The sequence below is a fragment of the Lonchura striata genome, chromosome 3 (genome assembly GCF_050655825.1).
Source record: "Lonchura striata isolate lonStrDom1 chromosome 3, ASM5065582v1, whole genome shotgun sequence".
Lineage (NCBI taxonomy): Eukaryota > Metazoa > Chordata > Aves > Passeriformes > Estrildidae > Lonchura > Lonchura striata.
In genome coordinates this window covers 109,770,770-109,785,675 of record NC_140705.1, presented here as the reverse complement: position 1 = coordinate 109,785,675, position 14,906 = coordinate 109,770,770, and the positions used below count along the sequence as shown (strand labels likewise).

General features: G+C 33.5%; 1 protein-coding gene across 6 annotated transcripts in view; it reads right to left on the bottom strand.

Annotated features, from left to right (window-relative positions):
- The window catches only part of KIF6 (kinesin family member 6), a 149,719-nt gene that overhangs the window by 111,726 nt on the left and 23,087 nt on the right, over positions 1–14,906 (bottom strand). For all 6 annotated transcript variants that reach the window (XM_077781856.2, XM_085576098.1, XM_085576097.1 and 3 more), the window contains exons 6-7: positions 13,183–13,312; positions 4,567–4,773 (exon numbers count right to left, since the gene is read on the bottom strand). In XM_077781856.2, coding sequence (XP_077637982.2) covers positions 4,567–4,773; positions 13,183–13,312 — 337 coding nt within the window. The remainder of the gene's footprint in view (positions 1–4,566; positions 4,774–13,182; positions 13,313–14,906) is intronic.

Genomic DNA, 14,906 nt, shown 5'->3' with positions numbered 1-14,906 from the left:
CTCATACTTTTTTGTCATGACTACAAAATATGGATAGTATTAAAGTAAAAATTTCCTCAATATTTGCTAAAGAATGCTTTAAAAATTACACATTCTTAAAACATGCGTTTCCTACATGGGCCAATATATTTCTGAGAAAATGTCTTGGAAAGCATAGCACAAATAAAAGGGTGCATGATTACAGTGTACTGCTGGAAAGAAGTGATTCAGTTTAGAACATATATGCCTTGGCCAAAAAGGAAATTGTACACCTACTATTCTCAGTTTCCCTCCTCAGCTGTTTACATTATGGGACCTAATTATTAAATAAAAAGCTAGAATACACTATGATGTCCTGTGATATAAAAGATGTGAACTGTTATCTGGCCAAGCACTGTAAAATTTTAGCTATATGAGTTGTGCAAGCTCTCCTAAATGATTAGGAGTTGGTTTTTCATTAATAAATGTTACATATCAGTGTATATTTTGTTTATGCTACATTTTAAAAAATTGTTATATTAAAAAATTTAGTAGAGTCTTTTTTGTGGTATTAGTTTCTCTTAATGGTCTTCAGAAAGTTAAAACTATAAATCTTACACTGGCAGCCCTGAGAGACACAAATGCATAATAAGAAAATTACTGTCTTGTAAAGGAATCTGGAAACACATTCCTGCATCAAGGTTTTCAAATCTCATATATTACAACTTGTTATATAGAAACATGTTAAAGCTTTATTGGTTTATAATATTGCATAGAAACCTCATAGTAGTCTAGCACATATATTAATAAGCACATTCCCTGCCTCTTCTACACAGAGACTATAATCAGAATAGACAAGATGAGAAAAGAGTCAGAGAGAAGACATGTTATTTCCATTAAAAATGGGAACATTGTCATAGGGAAGTTCATTTTTTCTGAAGTCCATGCAGGAAGTTGGCAGCCCAGTTGGAATCTGAACCCTCTCACACTAATGCTGAAAAGCTGTGACCAACTATCGTGATGCATTGTCATCTATCATTGCACTGTCATGTGACAGTCCCATAACACAAACTGTTTTAGTCTAAAGTCCCATTAGTAAAACTTCACCTTAATCACTAATTCAATCCTTACAATCCAGTCATGTAATCTGGAATAGAAAGAGGAGAATCTGAAGGAGAAGGCAGTAATATACTTCTGGAGAAAGTTACAAAGACCACCTGTACAGAAGCTGAACCTGGATTCTCTAAGAGGCAACAAATGCAATAATCAAAAAATTGTCTCATTTAAGAACGTGCTATTATCCTTTAGATATAAAAAGGGTTTTCTTTAATACCTGCAATTTTAAGCTTAACAATGCCACTAAAGCAGAAAATTTCATTTTGAGTAGATCAAACAAACCACTTTAAGTCCTAGTTGCTGTCAGAACTCTTGTCACTTTTTGTGAAATTGAATCCTTTATGAAACAGAGCAGGTACAATCTCTCACAAATAACTCCACTGACATGTGGAAACTCTGTTATCACAACAGAAAGTGCAAGGTTTTCAAATGTTTCTGACATGATCTGAAGTATTCCCAAGAGTCCCTGTTTCCATCCACATCCTTTGTACAAGGAACAGATTTGCAGCAGTATCTCACACCATCATGCTCTCAGAGAATCCTCAATAGACGGGCATTTTGGTGTGCATCCCTTGCAGAAACAGAGGTGTCAAGTACACCCCTAGCTTGCTGTTTAGGGTATCATATGCTCTGAAGCCATATTCCTGCCTGCTTCAGAAAGCTTCTTTTTGTTTCCCATCCTACTTCCCATTTCTAGGTAGAGTTTAGAAGCTTAAACTGTGGTCTTTGCAGAAAAAGAGCAACCGACCAACAAAACAAAACCAAAAAACCCCAAACAAACAAACTATTAAAAAAAACCCCTTTGGTAAATTTAGGCAGCAACCATCCACTAATGGTTAAAATCTTTCAACATTCTGTAAATGGAACATGTGTTAGAAGACTGTTAATGAACACGTTCATTAAAGCAATGAGGACAATGTAACCCGGGTTTTTTTGAGAAATAATTCCATCGTAGTGTCAAATCACATGGTAGTATAGCTTAATTTGCAACTCTAAATCTGGTCCAGGTTCCTCCATATTTCTATCATAAGGGAATATCTACATATGCACAGTTACATTGCAGTTGTAATTCCAGAACACACTAGTACATCTCAGACAGTAAAAACTACCCAGATACAGTACTAAGGACTTCCAAATTCCTGCTATCATTTCAGATCAGCTGCATAAAACTATCTTCATTTTTCTCTAGATGTAGAGACAGCTCGGAGTAAAAGTGTAGTGGATTTATTTGAAGACTTTTTAACATGCTGTGGATATTTAACAAGTAGATCAAGTGTGGTAACACAGAACTGTGTTCTTATTGTCATCTCGATACAAATCATTTAATATGACTATTTTACTGTGAAAAGTATGTCAAAATGGCATAAATCAACACTAGACCACCAGTAGATAGCTAAAGAGTTAAGAATTTTAATAAGCTGATTTTAAGACATTAATGCACTTTAATATTATTCATTGCAAGTTCAGAACTGAATGGTTCTATTCCCATTGATTTGGGGAAAAAAAAGATATTTTTACTGTCTTTGGTGGTTTTTTATTCAGTATTAGAAAATATTTCTATTGACACACAATCCCAGATAGAATCCAACATGCCTATTTCAAACAGTATTTCTCTAAAATAATAATTAAAAGTTGCATGGAAAAATAATTTTTTTCCTGCTAAATACATAAAAATCATACAATAAATAAGAAGTAAATAAAGAAGATCCTGGTATAATTTTTATGGTTCTGCAGATGTCCATTTTAGAGACACTGATCCTTATCATTTCCCTTGAGTACAACTCAAATACAGACATTAATCTTCAAGGTAAAATTTAAACAAATGAGGAGCATGAAAAAAACCTAATGTGATTATAAATGACTGACTGCCACCTGCTGTACCTTAAGCTTCTTCTTTTGACACATGAAATATCTCTGATCATAAATTAAATCCAAGGGATTTGTTGCTAACAGAAAAACATATAACTCACAGCTGAGAAATATTCTTCCCAGCAAGTGGAAGACTTTTATTTTCTAATCATTATTTTAAAGAATTTTCACATATACACACCCACAAAATTTTCAAATTTTATGATCTCCTCAAAAGTATATTTTAGTAAAGAACACATGTACTGTAAGTTAAAAAGTACAGATTTGAATTTTATAGTTAAGCATTTTTTCTTCTTGATTCTCCTTAATTGTTCCCCTAAATGACAGCCTCACAGACCTGCTTTGTTCCTACATAAAAAATTTTAAATAAGTCTTAGGAGAAAATACTGTATTGCCCATTGGAATTCCCAAAATAACTAATTTCTAGCAACAGGAACAGTGTTTGCTGTACTGTTAAAACAATATTAAATATTCAGTCTTAGGAAGAAATTAATTTCTCTTACGGGTACAGGATCTGAAATGGACACTTGAAAATCTTCAGTGATTGCAACTTAATAGCACAGCATTCACAAAAGAAATTTCTTTCATTGCCAAGTGTTTCTTACTCTAACTTGGTAAGCATCATAAACAACAACCATAAAAAACATCATGGTAAATTAGAGAGACATATATATTAAAGCCTTAAAAAATTCTTTTAAAATATAGTATTAAAATAATTATATGAATAATTAACTTAATAATTATCTAATTATTCTAAAATACATATTATTAATAAATAATCATAATCATAATTAACCAAATCTTTTTACTGGAAATCTCCAAAGTTTCCTTTCACTCCTGCTGCCTGAAGTTTGTTTATTTTTTAATGAATAAGGTTAGTTAGGAGCAATCTATTTGCCCAATATTTGACTTCTCCAAAGGGGAAAACCAAAAAGCAACAGTGAAAGAAGGATAGGGATTTTAGTACACCTTAAATTATGAGGCTAAATCTTTTTAGTAACAAAGTTGAATGGCAAAGCTTTGTGGAGATTAATAATAACAAAAACAACAACAATAATAATATTTATTTACATATTATTATACTGCATCTATGAGTACTATTGGTATAAATCCAGTTATGGCAGTCAATCCATAAATACATTACCAATGATAACTTCTGTCTCAAAAAGATCAAAGATTTAAATTGATAGAGGAATAAAACAACACATGAGAGTACAGCCCAATAATTTATCATATTACAATATTAGAACCAAATAAAGCTCAAACATATTATTTTCAGTGATCCATCCTGATCCCAGGTGTGGAAGGGGAAGAAGATTATGAAGACTATTTTTAGGAGAAATATAGCTGAAATCTTGTAAATATATTTAGTATTCCAAATAAAACAAGAAAACTAGTTTGAAAATATTACTGTGTATTCCTACTCTAATCTTACTGCTTAATTGTTAAGTTTGCCCTAAATTAAAATATTTTCTTTTAAAGGAAGACACATCAATTCAATGATCTAAAAACTCTGCAATAAATATCCTAAGTAAATATTGGAATAAAGTTTTCCAAAACATTGCACATTGTTAAACAGGAATTTAGTAAAGGGAGAAATGTTTTACTCTTTTACAATTTTACCTGCTCCAAATAATGTAATGAGAGGTTGATATATTTGGCTTCTGTCAGTAACTGGCCTCCAATTCCAGTCTTTGCAACACGTTCTGATCCAGCAAGGTCTACCAGATGCAGCTTGGAGCGTCGGATGGTTGCAGATCCAGGTTCCTTGCTGGAGATGTGAATAGTGAAAATGCAGTGAGATCGGCTTGAGGCTTGATTCATTGGTGTCTACAATGACAGGAAAAAAAGAACTTGTTACATTGTGCTCATGGGCATTCTGTTCCCCATTCCCCAGGACCCTGTGACTCTGATCAGATAACCCTGGACCCCTCCCTCCTGCCCTGACAGGGTTGGTGGAGAGCCAAGAAGCCCTCCCTGCCCAAAGCCTGGATAAACCCCTGACATTTCCTGTTCATCCTCTTTTGCCCCGCTCTCCCCATGGACATCACAAAATAAAGAGAGCTGCACCAACATATATCGGGGTAAGAGCTTCTTTTAGAAATCTTTGCCATCTCCTGATATTCCTCCCCTCAAAGCCTTGGGTCTCTGGGCTAGGCTGAGAATTTAGGGGCTGAGAGGGGGGAAAACATCAAGAACTCTCAATGTTCAATTTAACTTTTTATAGCTCAGTAATCTGGCAACTGAAATAATCAATCAATTTTTTAGCTATTGGACCTGTAATGAACGTGCAAAAAGAACCCAAAAGGATTTACCTAACATTCATATTCTACAAAAATACTTGGATAACTTTAATCTGGACAAATTGTACTGTAAGCAATTAAGGATGGTCCAAAATCCTCTAATATCAGCAAAACAAGTGGCCTTAATAGATGAGGAATACTAGAAAAGGGCAGCTTGACTTGAGGGAAAATTACTGAATGCTGATCTCTGAGAACTTATTAATTTCTCCATTTGTACATCAATTTATTTTTTTTATTTTTTCCCCAATAACAAACACTAGGACTTCCTATAAGGCTTTAAACTTCTGCATTATTACTTATACGAAAAAATTCTACTTGGCAAAATCAACATCAGATTTTTAGGTGGCATGACAGAGTTTTCATAAAATGTTTGGCTTTAGATGTATTTTTTTGGGAATAACTACAGCCACACTTTCTTAATTTAAAACACAGAAAGTCTTGGTCAATTTTTAGAAATGTGCAGTCAGCATCACTTCAGAGGTTTTCTCAATATATTTGAAATGCAGGACCAAAAGATTTAAACAGCTCTCAGGTATTTAACTTTAGATATTAAATGATCATATGCCATCACATATGTATTTTTATTAAAAAACATATAAAATATCTAAAGTACCTTTGGTTTAGTTGTATCAAGGTACTGTTAGAAACCTAAAACTAAAATTACTCTACATAATCCTCATTTCATAAATAGCTAAATCTTGAGATTATATATGGAGATTAAAGGTTAAGCATACAGATAGAATTTTTATTCATAAACTAGAACAAGTATGATTATATTGTTTTCAGGACATAAATGCTGACCCTGCAAAAAACAGAGTAGTAAAATAATAAATCAATATTACTGAGTCAGCAACTAAATCTATATTTATTTATAGCAGCTGAAAAAAGTAATAGAAACATCATAGTTATACTGTTTACATTAATCTCTGGTTTCTACTTTATTCCTCTGTTTTTCTGCAGTAATTTTTTTTATGTAGACCTATCCTGCGATTCAGATCAGATATATCAATATATTGCCTTTATTTCACATAATCTGCCTTACCATGCAACACTGCAAATGTTAAAATGGTTAAAATGTTAAAATTGCAGGGACTGAAGATGTTGTCTTATTGATCCAGAAAGGACAGCTCTTAACAGAAAGACTACAAGCTGAAGAGTCCTTTAACAGGAATAATATGGACCATTTGGTTCAATTTTCTCCACTTCAAGTTCCCCTTCTTTTTAAAGCCTTAATAGTGCCAGCACAACTAAATGGGTTTTGGGAACTGATCCAGCTAAATAAACAAACAAACAACAACAACAAAAAAACAAAACCAATAAAGCATAGCTATTTAACCTGAATCCGTTTCTTGATTCAGCCACAGCACAGCTATGGAAAGCAACTGTGGCAGAGCACCTGAAAATGGCAGCACACTGGATGTGAACAAGTAGGCAGTGTGCAGAAATAGCATACACTTGTGGCTGTTGGTGAAAATTTTGTGAGGACATTTCAGCCTTCACAGTATTTTCTTTTGGGCTACTTTACCTAATACAGGGAAGCTCAAAGGGAGAGGGAAAAGAATTTTGATCATTAGTTTATACAGATGAAGAATTTTAGAATTCATGATCCTGTGAAATGGGGGGAGTGCAGTCACATGCTATGCTGTCCTCAGAGGTGATGCTGGGCAAATGAAGAGGAAGTGAGTTGTAGTGCTGGAATGAAAATAAAGAGGCTGAGGGAAAGGTGTCAAGCAAGAAAACACTCCCAAACGTACTTAAAATGCAGTTATACTAAGAAAAAGTTATATGCTGTGAAAATGTACTTTATTCAGCAATTTTGATTCCATGAATAATCAGAGCCAGCTTCACTTATTTTACTAGGACAGTTATGACTTTTTTATTTGCAGCTCTGTGAAGCAGGACTGGATTTTTTTTTCCAGCTAAAAATCCACAACAGACTTAATATTTAAGGACACATTCTCCTTGACAGAGCTGATATTTAGGCACATTTTGCACTAGAGAGATGGTATCAATCACACTATACTGCAGACAAGCCTAAGCCAGATCAACTATCAGTACAGGCGAAAGCACAAAGCAAATGTTGCTATGACAGAAGCTGAAGAAATCATCATACATCTGAATAAGTATTGTTAAGCAAACTTCAGATTCACACTGAAGCAAAACCTTATCTATTTCAAAAAGGGCTTTTAGTCACACCCATTTAATCCCAACAGAGGCAAAAAAATTTAAAATCCTAAAAGAACATAATTTCAGGACTCTGAGTTCCAAAGAGCACATGGCAATATTTGCTCTACAAGGTTTTTATTACCTATTCTCTGATACACTAGCTGCAACCTTTATTTTGAGTGTTCCAAGTAGATTTGGCTAGACTAGTCATTAGAAATTCAATTGCTTTTCTCTCCACAGTTTTTTTTTTTTTTTTTTTTTCACATGAAAATGAAAAAAATTAAGGAAGCTGATTTGGAAGTCATTGGCTAGAATCCCAAACTGGCATTTTTGTGAAGTCCTTCTTCAGAGTAGAACCATGGCTTAATCAAGACACCAATATTCCTTTCTGCAGTGTGATTCTATTTCTGGTTTGGAGTTCCCATATATAGGAAGCTCTGTTAGAACTCTTGGAGAAAGCATAAAGCAATAAAAATTTAAACTCTTAAATGGGATGCAACCATGAAATGTTAATTTCATTATCCCCCCATGCTTAGCTACTTTTACCACACAAGTAGATTCACAGCACACAACAGAAATGATGATGTGTTGGTATCTCCAGTCCAAGAACAAGCCTTTTCTTTTACTATTTGGTTGTTATCTTACATATAAAACTTCTGAGTATCACCATTCATCTGTTTAGAAAGTTTGAAAACAGAAAACAAATAACATTTTCTGCACAGTGTCTCTGAGCCTAGTAAAATGTTCCTTTGGTGGTTTTCAGAGTTCATTTTGGCTTTGTTAGTAGTATTCAAACCATATGTATATGAAATCATCCTAACACTAATTTGATGTGATGAAGGAAAAAAAAGAAAGAGGGGAGTGGCCTGGTTCTCAGCAGATGGTTGCTATTGTGAGAGTTATATATAGAACAACTGATGAGCAGCAGTTACAAAGAATAATTTTTTCCAGGAATTCTGTTACATCATGAACCACATAAGTAGACTTCAGATGTTTTGTGATATCACATGAACGCTACAAAGGACTTAATGCCAGGTCATCTATTGCTGCCTATTTGTGGCCTGGTAAAAGACAAATCCAGTAATATTGACTTGGTAAAGCATCAGCACTTAATTTGATCATGGAAAATATGTACAAGGTGTATTTCAAGCCATACAAGCTAGTCCTGTTTTTTTTCAAGGGCAAAAATATACCTGTGTCTGCTGAAATGAAATAAATTGTATAGAAGCGTTGTGACTTTAACTACTACATCTATCTATACAATGGTTGCAAAAAGATGGCTTCTACTTAAATGAGAATCTACATCACAGTCATACTGGAAGAAGCTTCTAGTTGGATATTTCTGTCAAGGAATACAAGGTCAAGAACCATCCAAAACTTACTGGAACCTAAGTTGTCCATCTTAATCTAATTCTTACCCATCTTAAGTCTGCAAAACACTGCAGGAATTCTTCCTTATACAGGAATTTATATATTTCCCAAATCCTTTATTTGTTGCAGCTGCTATTATAAATGTTTTCACTAAAAATAGTGAGAAATGGATGCTATAGGTCTAAATAGCATTTTAAGGATTGAGGACCTAAGAAAGAAAAAGTTTCTTAAATAGGACAAAGACATATGAGAAGCTGTTTGAAAATCACCACTAGACTAACAGAAGCTGCTACTGTCTGGAAGAATAATGTGTTAAGCATGGCTGCCAAAACACTGACAGAGATAATACATGAAAGGGTTCAGGACCACTGGGACAAAACAATTTTGCAGGTGATAAATGCAGTTAAGCCAATATTGCAAGCCATCTCCACTTGGCAACTCATGCAGGAAAATCATGTTCTTCTGCTGTCTAAATATTTTGATTCAAGGAAGAAAAGATTCCACTGGAATGGTATGAGTGAATTAGTTACTAGCTAATGAATAAAGAGAGGCTGATTCTGAGTGTTCAGAGTTTTTTGAGAGCATGTCTCAGTAAAAAGGTACAAAAATTTATTTTAAGGAATGTTTCTTTTCTAAAGGTTTTTTTTTTTATTCTGAGCATTTCAAAGAGAAAGGGGAAAAAAAAGAAAGTACTCATAGCATCCAAGATGGATATCAAATCAATTTTCTCCAATCTCATGCTACAATCAGAGGGATATCTATAGGAAGATGTTCTGATAGCTTCAGTCATTACACAGTTCAGATGGATATCTCTGTCTAATTAATATAAACTCCAGATCCAACAGAACTATGCTGTAAGGAAGAACATGCAAATTGAAGAATAGAAGGTGCTTGTCTTTATATTTGGTAGATGAGAGAGACCCCAGCATGTCTTTAGTTTCCTTTCTAAATATGTTACAGGTGAAGGGGCTCTTCAGTTGTACTTAGGTACACTTGTCATGTTGAAATTGAAAAATTGTTGCTATGAAAATATCAGGATCAGAATAGGTGTAACCACTTCCCAGAAGCAATACTTTATCTTTCCATATTTACTACCAGTACAGTTTTACAGACCATGATAACTTTCAAACTCAGGTAACTTTTAAAGTAATTAATATTCCCTGGTGAAGACATTATTAATTTTCTGTTATATAGTGATAGTGCTTTTTAGCCATATAAATTCCAAAGCATTTTAATGACTGCTCAAAGTAGTATGTATGACCAATATTTTTTTTTACCACACGTAGAAATCAAACCACCTGTGCTGAAATAACAATGCTATTTGGTCCTCCTAATACAATATTACAGCTTTGTCAGAGTGTAAATAATTGACACCAAAGAGGAACCTAGGAAAGCAGAAAGTTGTAGTCTTCTAGACTGCAGCACTAAACTAACCCAGATAGCATGCATTTCTGTCAAAAGTGATATTTAATCTCATATACTCACACACTGAAATCCTATCTCATTCAATAAATAATGCAGTTGAACGCTACCACTGGCTTGCTAAATATATTCAAGAGAATATTAACATACAATAAATAAAAATCAAATTAGTTCAATTCACAGGTCATAAGTCAGTCCCCAAAACTACCCTTAAATCTTTAAGTTTCATTATTTCTTGAAATAAACATATGTAAACATTGCCAAAAACTTACTGATTGCTCCAGTGGAACAAATACTGTGTTATATACACTGTATGCCAAATTTTAAAAATTGAATGCTACAGGTATAAAACCATACATTGAAACATTTTCTTCTTCATTAAAACAAAGTACCTTCTCATTAGAGGAAAAATAAATTCCAACTGTACATGTAACTACAGTCCTCAGACATACTAATCTCAGAAAAGGATTTTACTGTTTTGAAATTGCTGCACATTTTTGGGAAACTACCTTAATTTATTGATTTAAGGAAATACTAAAAACACTAAGAATTCTCAAAATCAGAGGTTGAGGCATGTTGTTTCAAAAGGCAGAGGTCATATGGGATTCCCATCACAAGAAAAGACCACTTCAGCTGAAGATATATTAATATTATACCAAAATAAAATGGTTTAAGAATACTTCCTAAATGGTCAAACTCTTATTTCTACACAGGTGCTTTTTTAGATGTTGCTGCTACCTATTTCTTACACTGAAAATTTGATTTTTAAATCCTCAGCATACATTTCCAACACTGAAATCATAAAGTTGTCTTAACAGACTGAAAATATAAGAAAACAGTTCCGATTTTATAACCTGTTGCTGCAGATTCTTATGTATTCAAATGTAGCACAAAACTGCTTTATCAGAAAGCAAGCAAAAACCTACTCCTTATATTTAGCAGAGCTGCCAACAAAAGACTGTTTTTTTGGTTTTGATCTCTGCCTATTTCTCTCTGCCAAAATATGCAACAAAACCAAAAATCCTATTTGTATTTTTACATTATGAATTGTCTGTGCACAAATGTCTCCCATCTTACCATTTACACAGATCATAGTGCACATCAGAACTGGAGCAAAGGACCAGTCTTACCTTGCCTAGTAAAGCAATACTGCACAAACTAGATTAGTTTCCTTTTTCTTCCTTTTCTTGGGTTATATAGTTACATGTGGGAAAGAAGCATTTGGTTATAAATGTTCTCTTAGGTTCTGAAATTTAAAGAATGAACAAATGTTGCCTAAAAAGTACTTTTAATATTGTGATGACTTTCTTTTTAGCACAATCAGTGATGAGGGAAAAATGCACCCCTCAAATCATAGGTTAGATTGCATCAGCATAGGCAATACGAAAGTTAAATTGTCATTCTTATTTTCAAGATAGCCAACTCTTCAAAGAAAGATTATTCAGGATTAAGGCAAAAGATTGCAATTTTAGAGACTAGAGATCTCATATATGATCCATGAGATTCATCTGAATTTTTCTGCATTCAAACTCATCAATAAAAAAGATTAATCCAGCATTTATATTACTTTGTTTTCTATTTAAGTTTATTAATGTTGCTTCTTTTTCTTTAAAGAGGGTTAAAATCTTCAGAAGTCAGAAAGTATTATCAAAACTCAAGATCTAAAAATATGGATCTCTGAAGAAGTTATGTTTTATGTCGTAAGTCCTCTTTCTTAGATCTCTAGATTAACACTTTTCTATTACACTTTGTCAAGTTCCTCTCCTGCACACAGTACCAATTTTTCTATTTCAACATCATGAAGCAGTTCCTTGCCTCAATGCCCAGGTTTATGAGCAGCCCTTACGTTGATTATCTCTTGCCTTAACATACTACTACCTCTCAAAATGTAACAGTTGAAATAGTCATCCTTAAGAAAGAATAAGTATTTGTGTTATCAGTTTGCATTTTGTAATCAAATGCTTCTTCCCCTGTGTCCAGGTATAGTGGTCATCCAGCAGGAACACAGTCACTACCTGACTATTCATATATTCTAAGTGTCTTTCTTGTCAATGATTTATGATGTATCCTTTTGGAGATACAGAGGAAGAAAACCCAAAAAGTTCTAAAAGAGAATTAACACTATCATAGTAAAGACACATTGCTGGTGCCCGTATTATACAATACACTTCTTATATTTACATTCCATATCCAAGCATGAAAGAAAAAAAGAACCTTACAGATATCAGATAAGGAAACATTTAAATTTTTCAGAATCAGTAAAAATATCCTTGTGCTTGAATATTGGCACATATTTATTTTGAATTTCCTTTGAACTACCATCTGGGGTTTTGGTGAGATTTATTTGGTTGATTTTGGGGGCCTCTGTTTTGTTGGAGAGGTTTATTTTGTGTTTTCCCACATAACACCATTTGTTTATTCAATAAGAAGGAAAAAAAGAGGGAACTTAATATAAGTACTTCAAAGGCAATTGAGTGCTTAGTCACAGAATGGTTTGAGTTGGACAGGACCTTGAAGATCATCTTTCTCCAAGCTCCTAGGTCCCTCACACTCCATCAGGAGGGAACAGGTTGCTCAGGGCCCCATCCAATCTAGTGTTGAACACTTCCAGGGAAAAATTTCACTGGGAATGTTTGACAATGCTTTGCAAGGACATATTTTCTTATCTTTACATGTCTGTATATGTTGATACATGACACATTCAAATATAAGTTTATTGTTTATGAGAATTTCTGTATTCTACTTACATGAATTTCAGTAAGTTATGACATCAAGAAGCACCAATCAGATCCTCTATTTCTATGATCTGTCATCATATAAATGCTTATTTAATTTCACTGTGGAAATACACTCAAAAAGAGGATACTAATTTGTGTCCAAGGACTTCTAAAATATACATTTTATTTAAGAGAATAGGAGAGATGTTTTTGACCACTAACTTTGGTGGTGTTAAGAAGATTGGAGCAGTAAATCTCACCTCAGCAATCATTCTGTTGGTGTCCCCCAAGAAAAGTAGGTTTAAGGTTTCCTCTTCATTGGTTGCTTGCTGAAGAGACAAGTTTTTCAGGTGAATGTTTTGATCAGAGTCTTCCATTATTGTCACTTTTCTACATGCAAAAGAAAAACAACAATGAAAAGTAGAGTTTTAATGCAATGTTGTTTCATACTTTAATTCTGATCGCACCTAAAAGATGAAATCTAAACCTCAAGCCAAATCATCATGAAAAAACATGACAAATAAATGATACACATTAAAGGAAATGCTGATATCTTTTACTGTCATCTTCTTTTTATTCCTTTATAATGAAACTTCACATAGAAAACTAATATAAGAAAAGTTTTAGAGAAAGCTTTGGGATTTTTATTTATTGAGAGTAATTTCAAGAGTAAGAGATTAGATGAATCATCACAAACAAATAATATATAAGGGTTTGTTTGCTATTACCAAGTACAGATGATTCATAAAACATACCATTATTTTGACATACAAATATACATGGAATCAGAATTAACACATTTGTAGTCAACATGTTTCTAATAACTTTGTCAAGACTATTTGTCTTTTCATTTTTCTTAAATGGTAGTAACTACAACTGTTCCTTAAATTAAAAGCAAGCCAACAACGATTATATTTATTCCCCCTGTTAGAAACATTCTTAGTTACACATCTATAAGACTAAAGCTGTCAGAAAGGAATTGGATGCTAGTATCAAGGATATGGCAAAAGTTCCAGAAGAGCTGCTAAATATTACTGAAAATCCTTTTCACTTCTTTGAATAGTACTTCAACATAAGATTTTTTTTTTTTTTTAGTGGTTACTGGGAGTTAAACTTTATTGGCATTACTGAGTAGCCATTAGGGTCTCCTCAGCTGAGACATCCTTATAGTATCCAATGTGGTGGCCAAGTAGTTGCCTCACTGGATTTGGAAAACTCAGAAGAATCTGTCAAAACAGAAATACACTAAATCTGAGGACAAATGTCTTTCAGAGTGAATTACATGTTCTGATACAATTTAAAACAAAGTAGAGCTTTTTTTAGAAATTAGGAGTTGTTTTTATTTAAACTAAAACTATTTTCTATGTAAGTGTAGATAATATTTTCTATCTATACATAAACACCTATATATATACGTATATAAGTATTTAAATATTTTTTTCATGTTCTTCAAGATAAACCACAAGAGGGAGTATGGGGCTTGAGTTTTTATCAGTAGGTAGTTCTTTCAGGTTAATTACTCCAAGTTGCTTCAAAGGTAGAGAGATTGGATTTTTTCTTGCTTTACTTTCCCTTCCACCCCATCCCAAACTAAGAATGAAATCAAGTATCAAAGCAGCATTCCATAGTATTGGGAGTAGCTCAGAGTCTGATGGTCAAAACATTCAAATGAATGTAGAGAAATAATTTTAATACATTGCAATGCACTCACTCTTTTCAAGAAAAATTGCACATAAAAGTACACACAAATCTTCTTTGGTAGTTATAACAATTGCTGTTCCAAGTATTATTGCCTCCCACTGTTAGTCTTATCTTACCAGGCCACAAAACTCAACTTCCCCATTCACAGCATAAACCCCAGAGTAGTCTTGCATATCAAACTTTTGATAATGTCAGATTATATTCTGTCTGCATCTGCGTGTGCACTAAAGCCCACAGCAGTTCTGATTAGTGTATACCCTTATTAACTTGTGCCCTTTCCTGC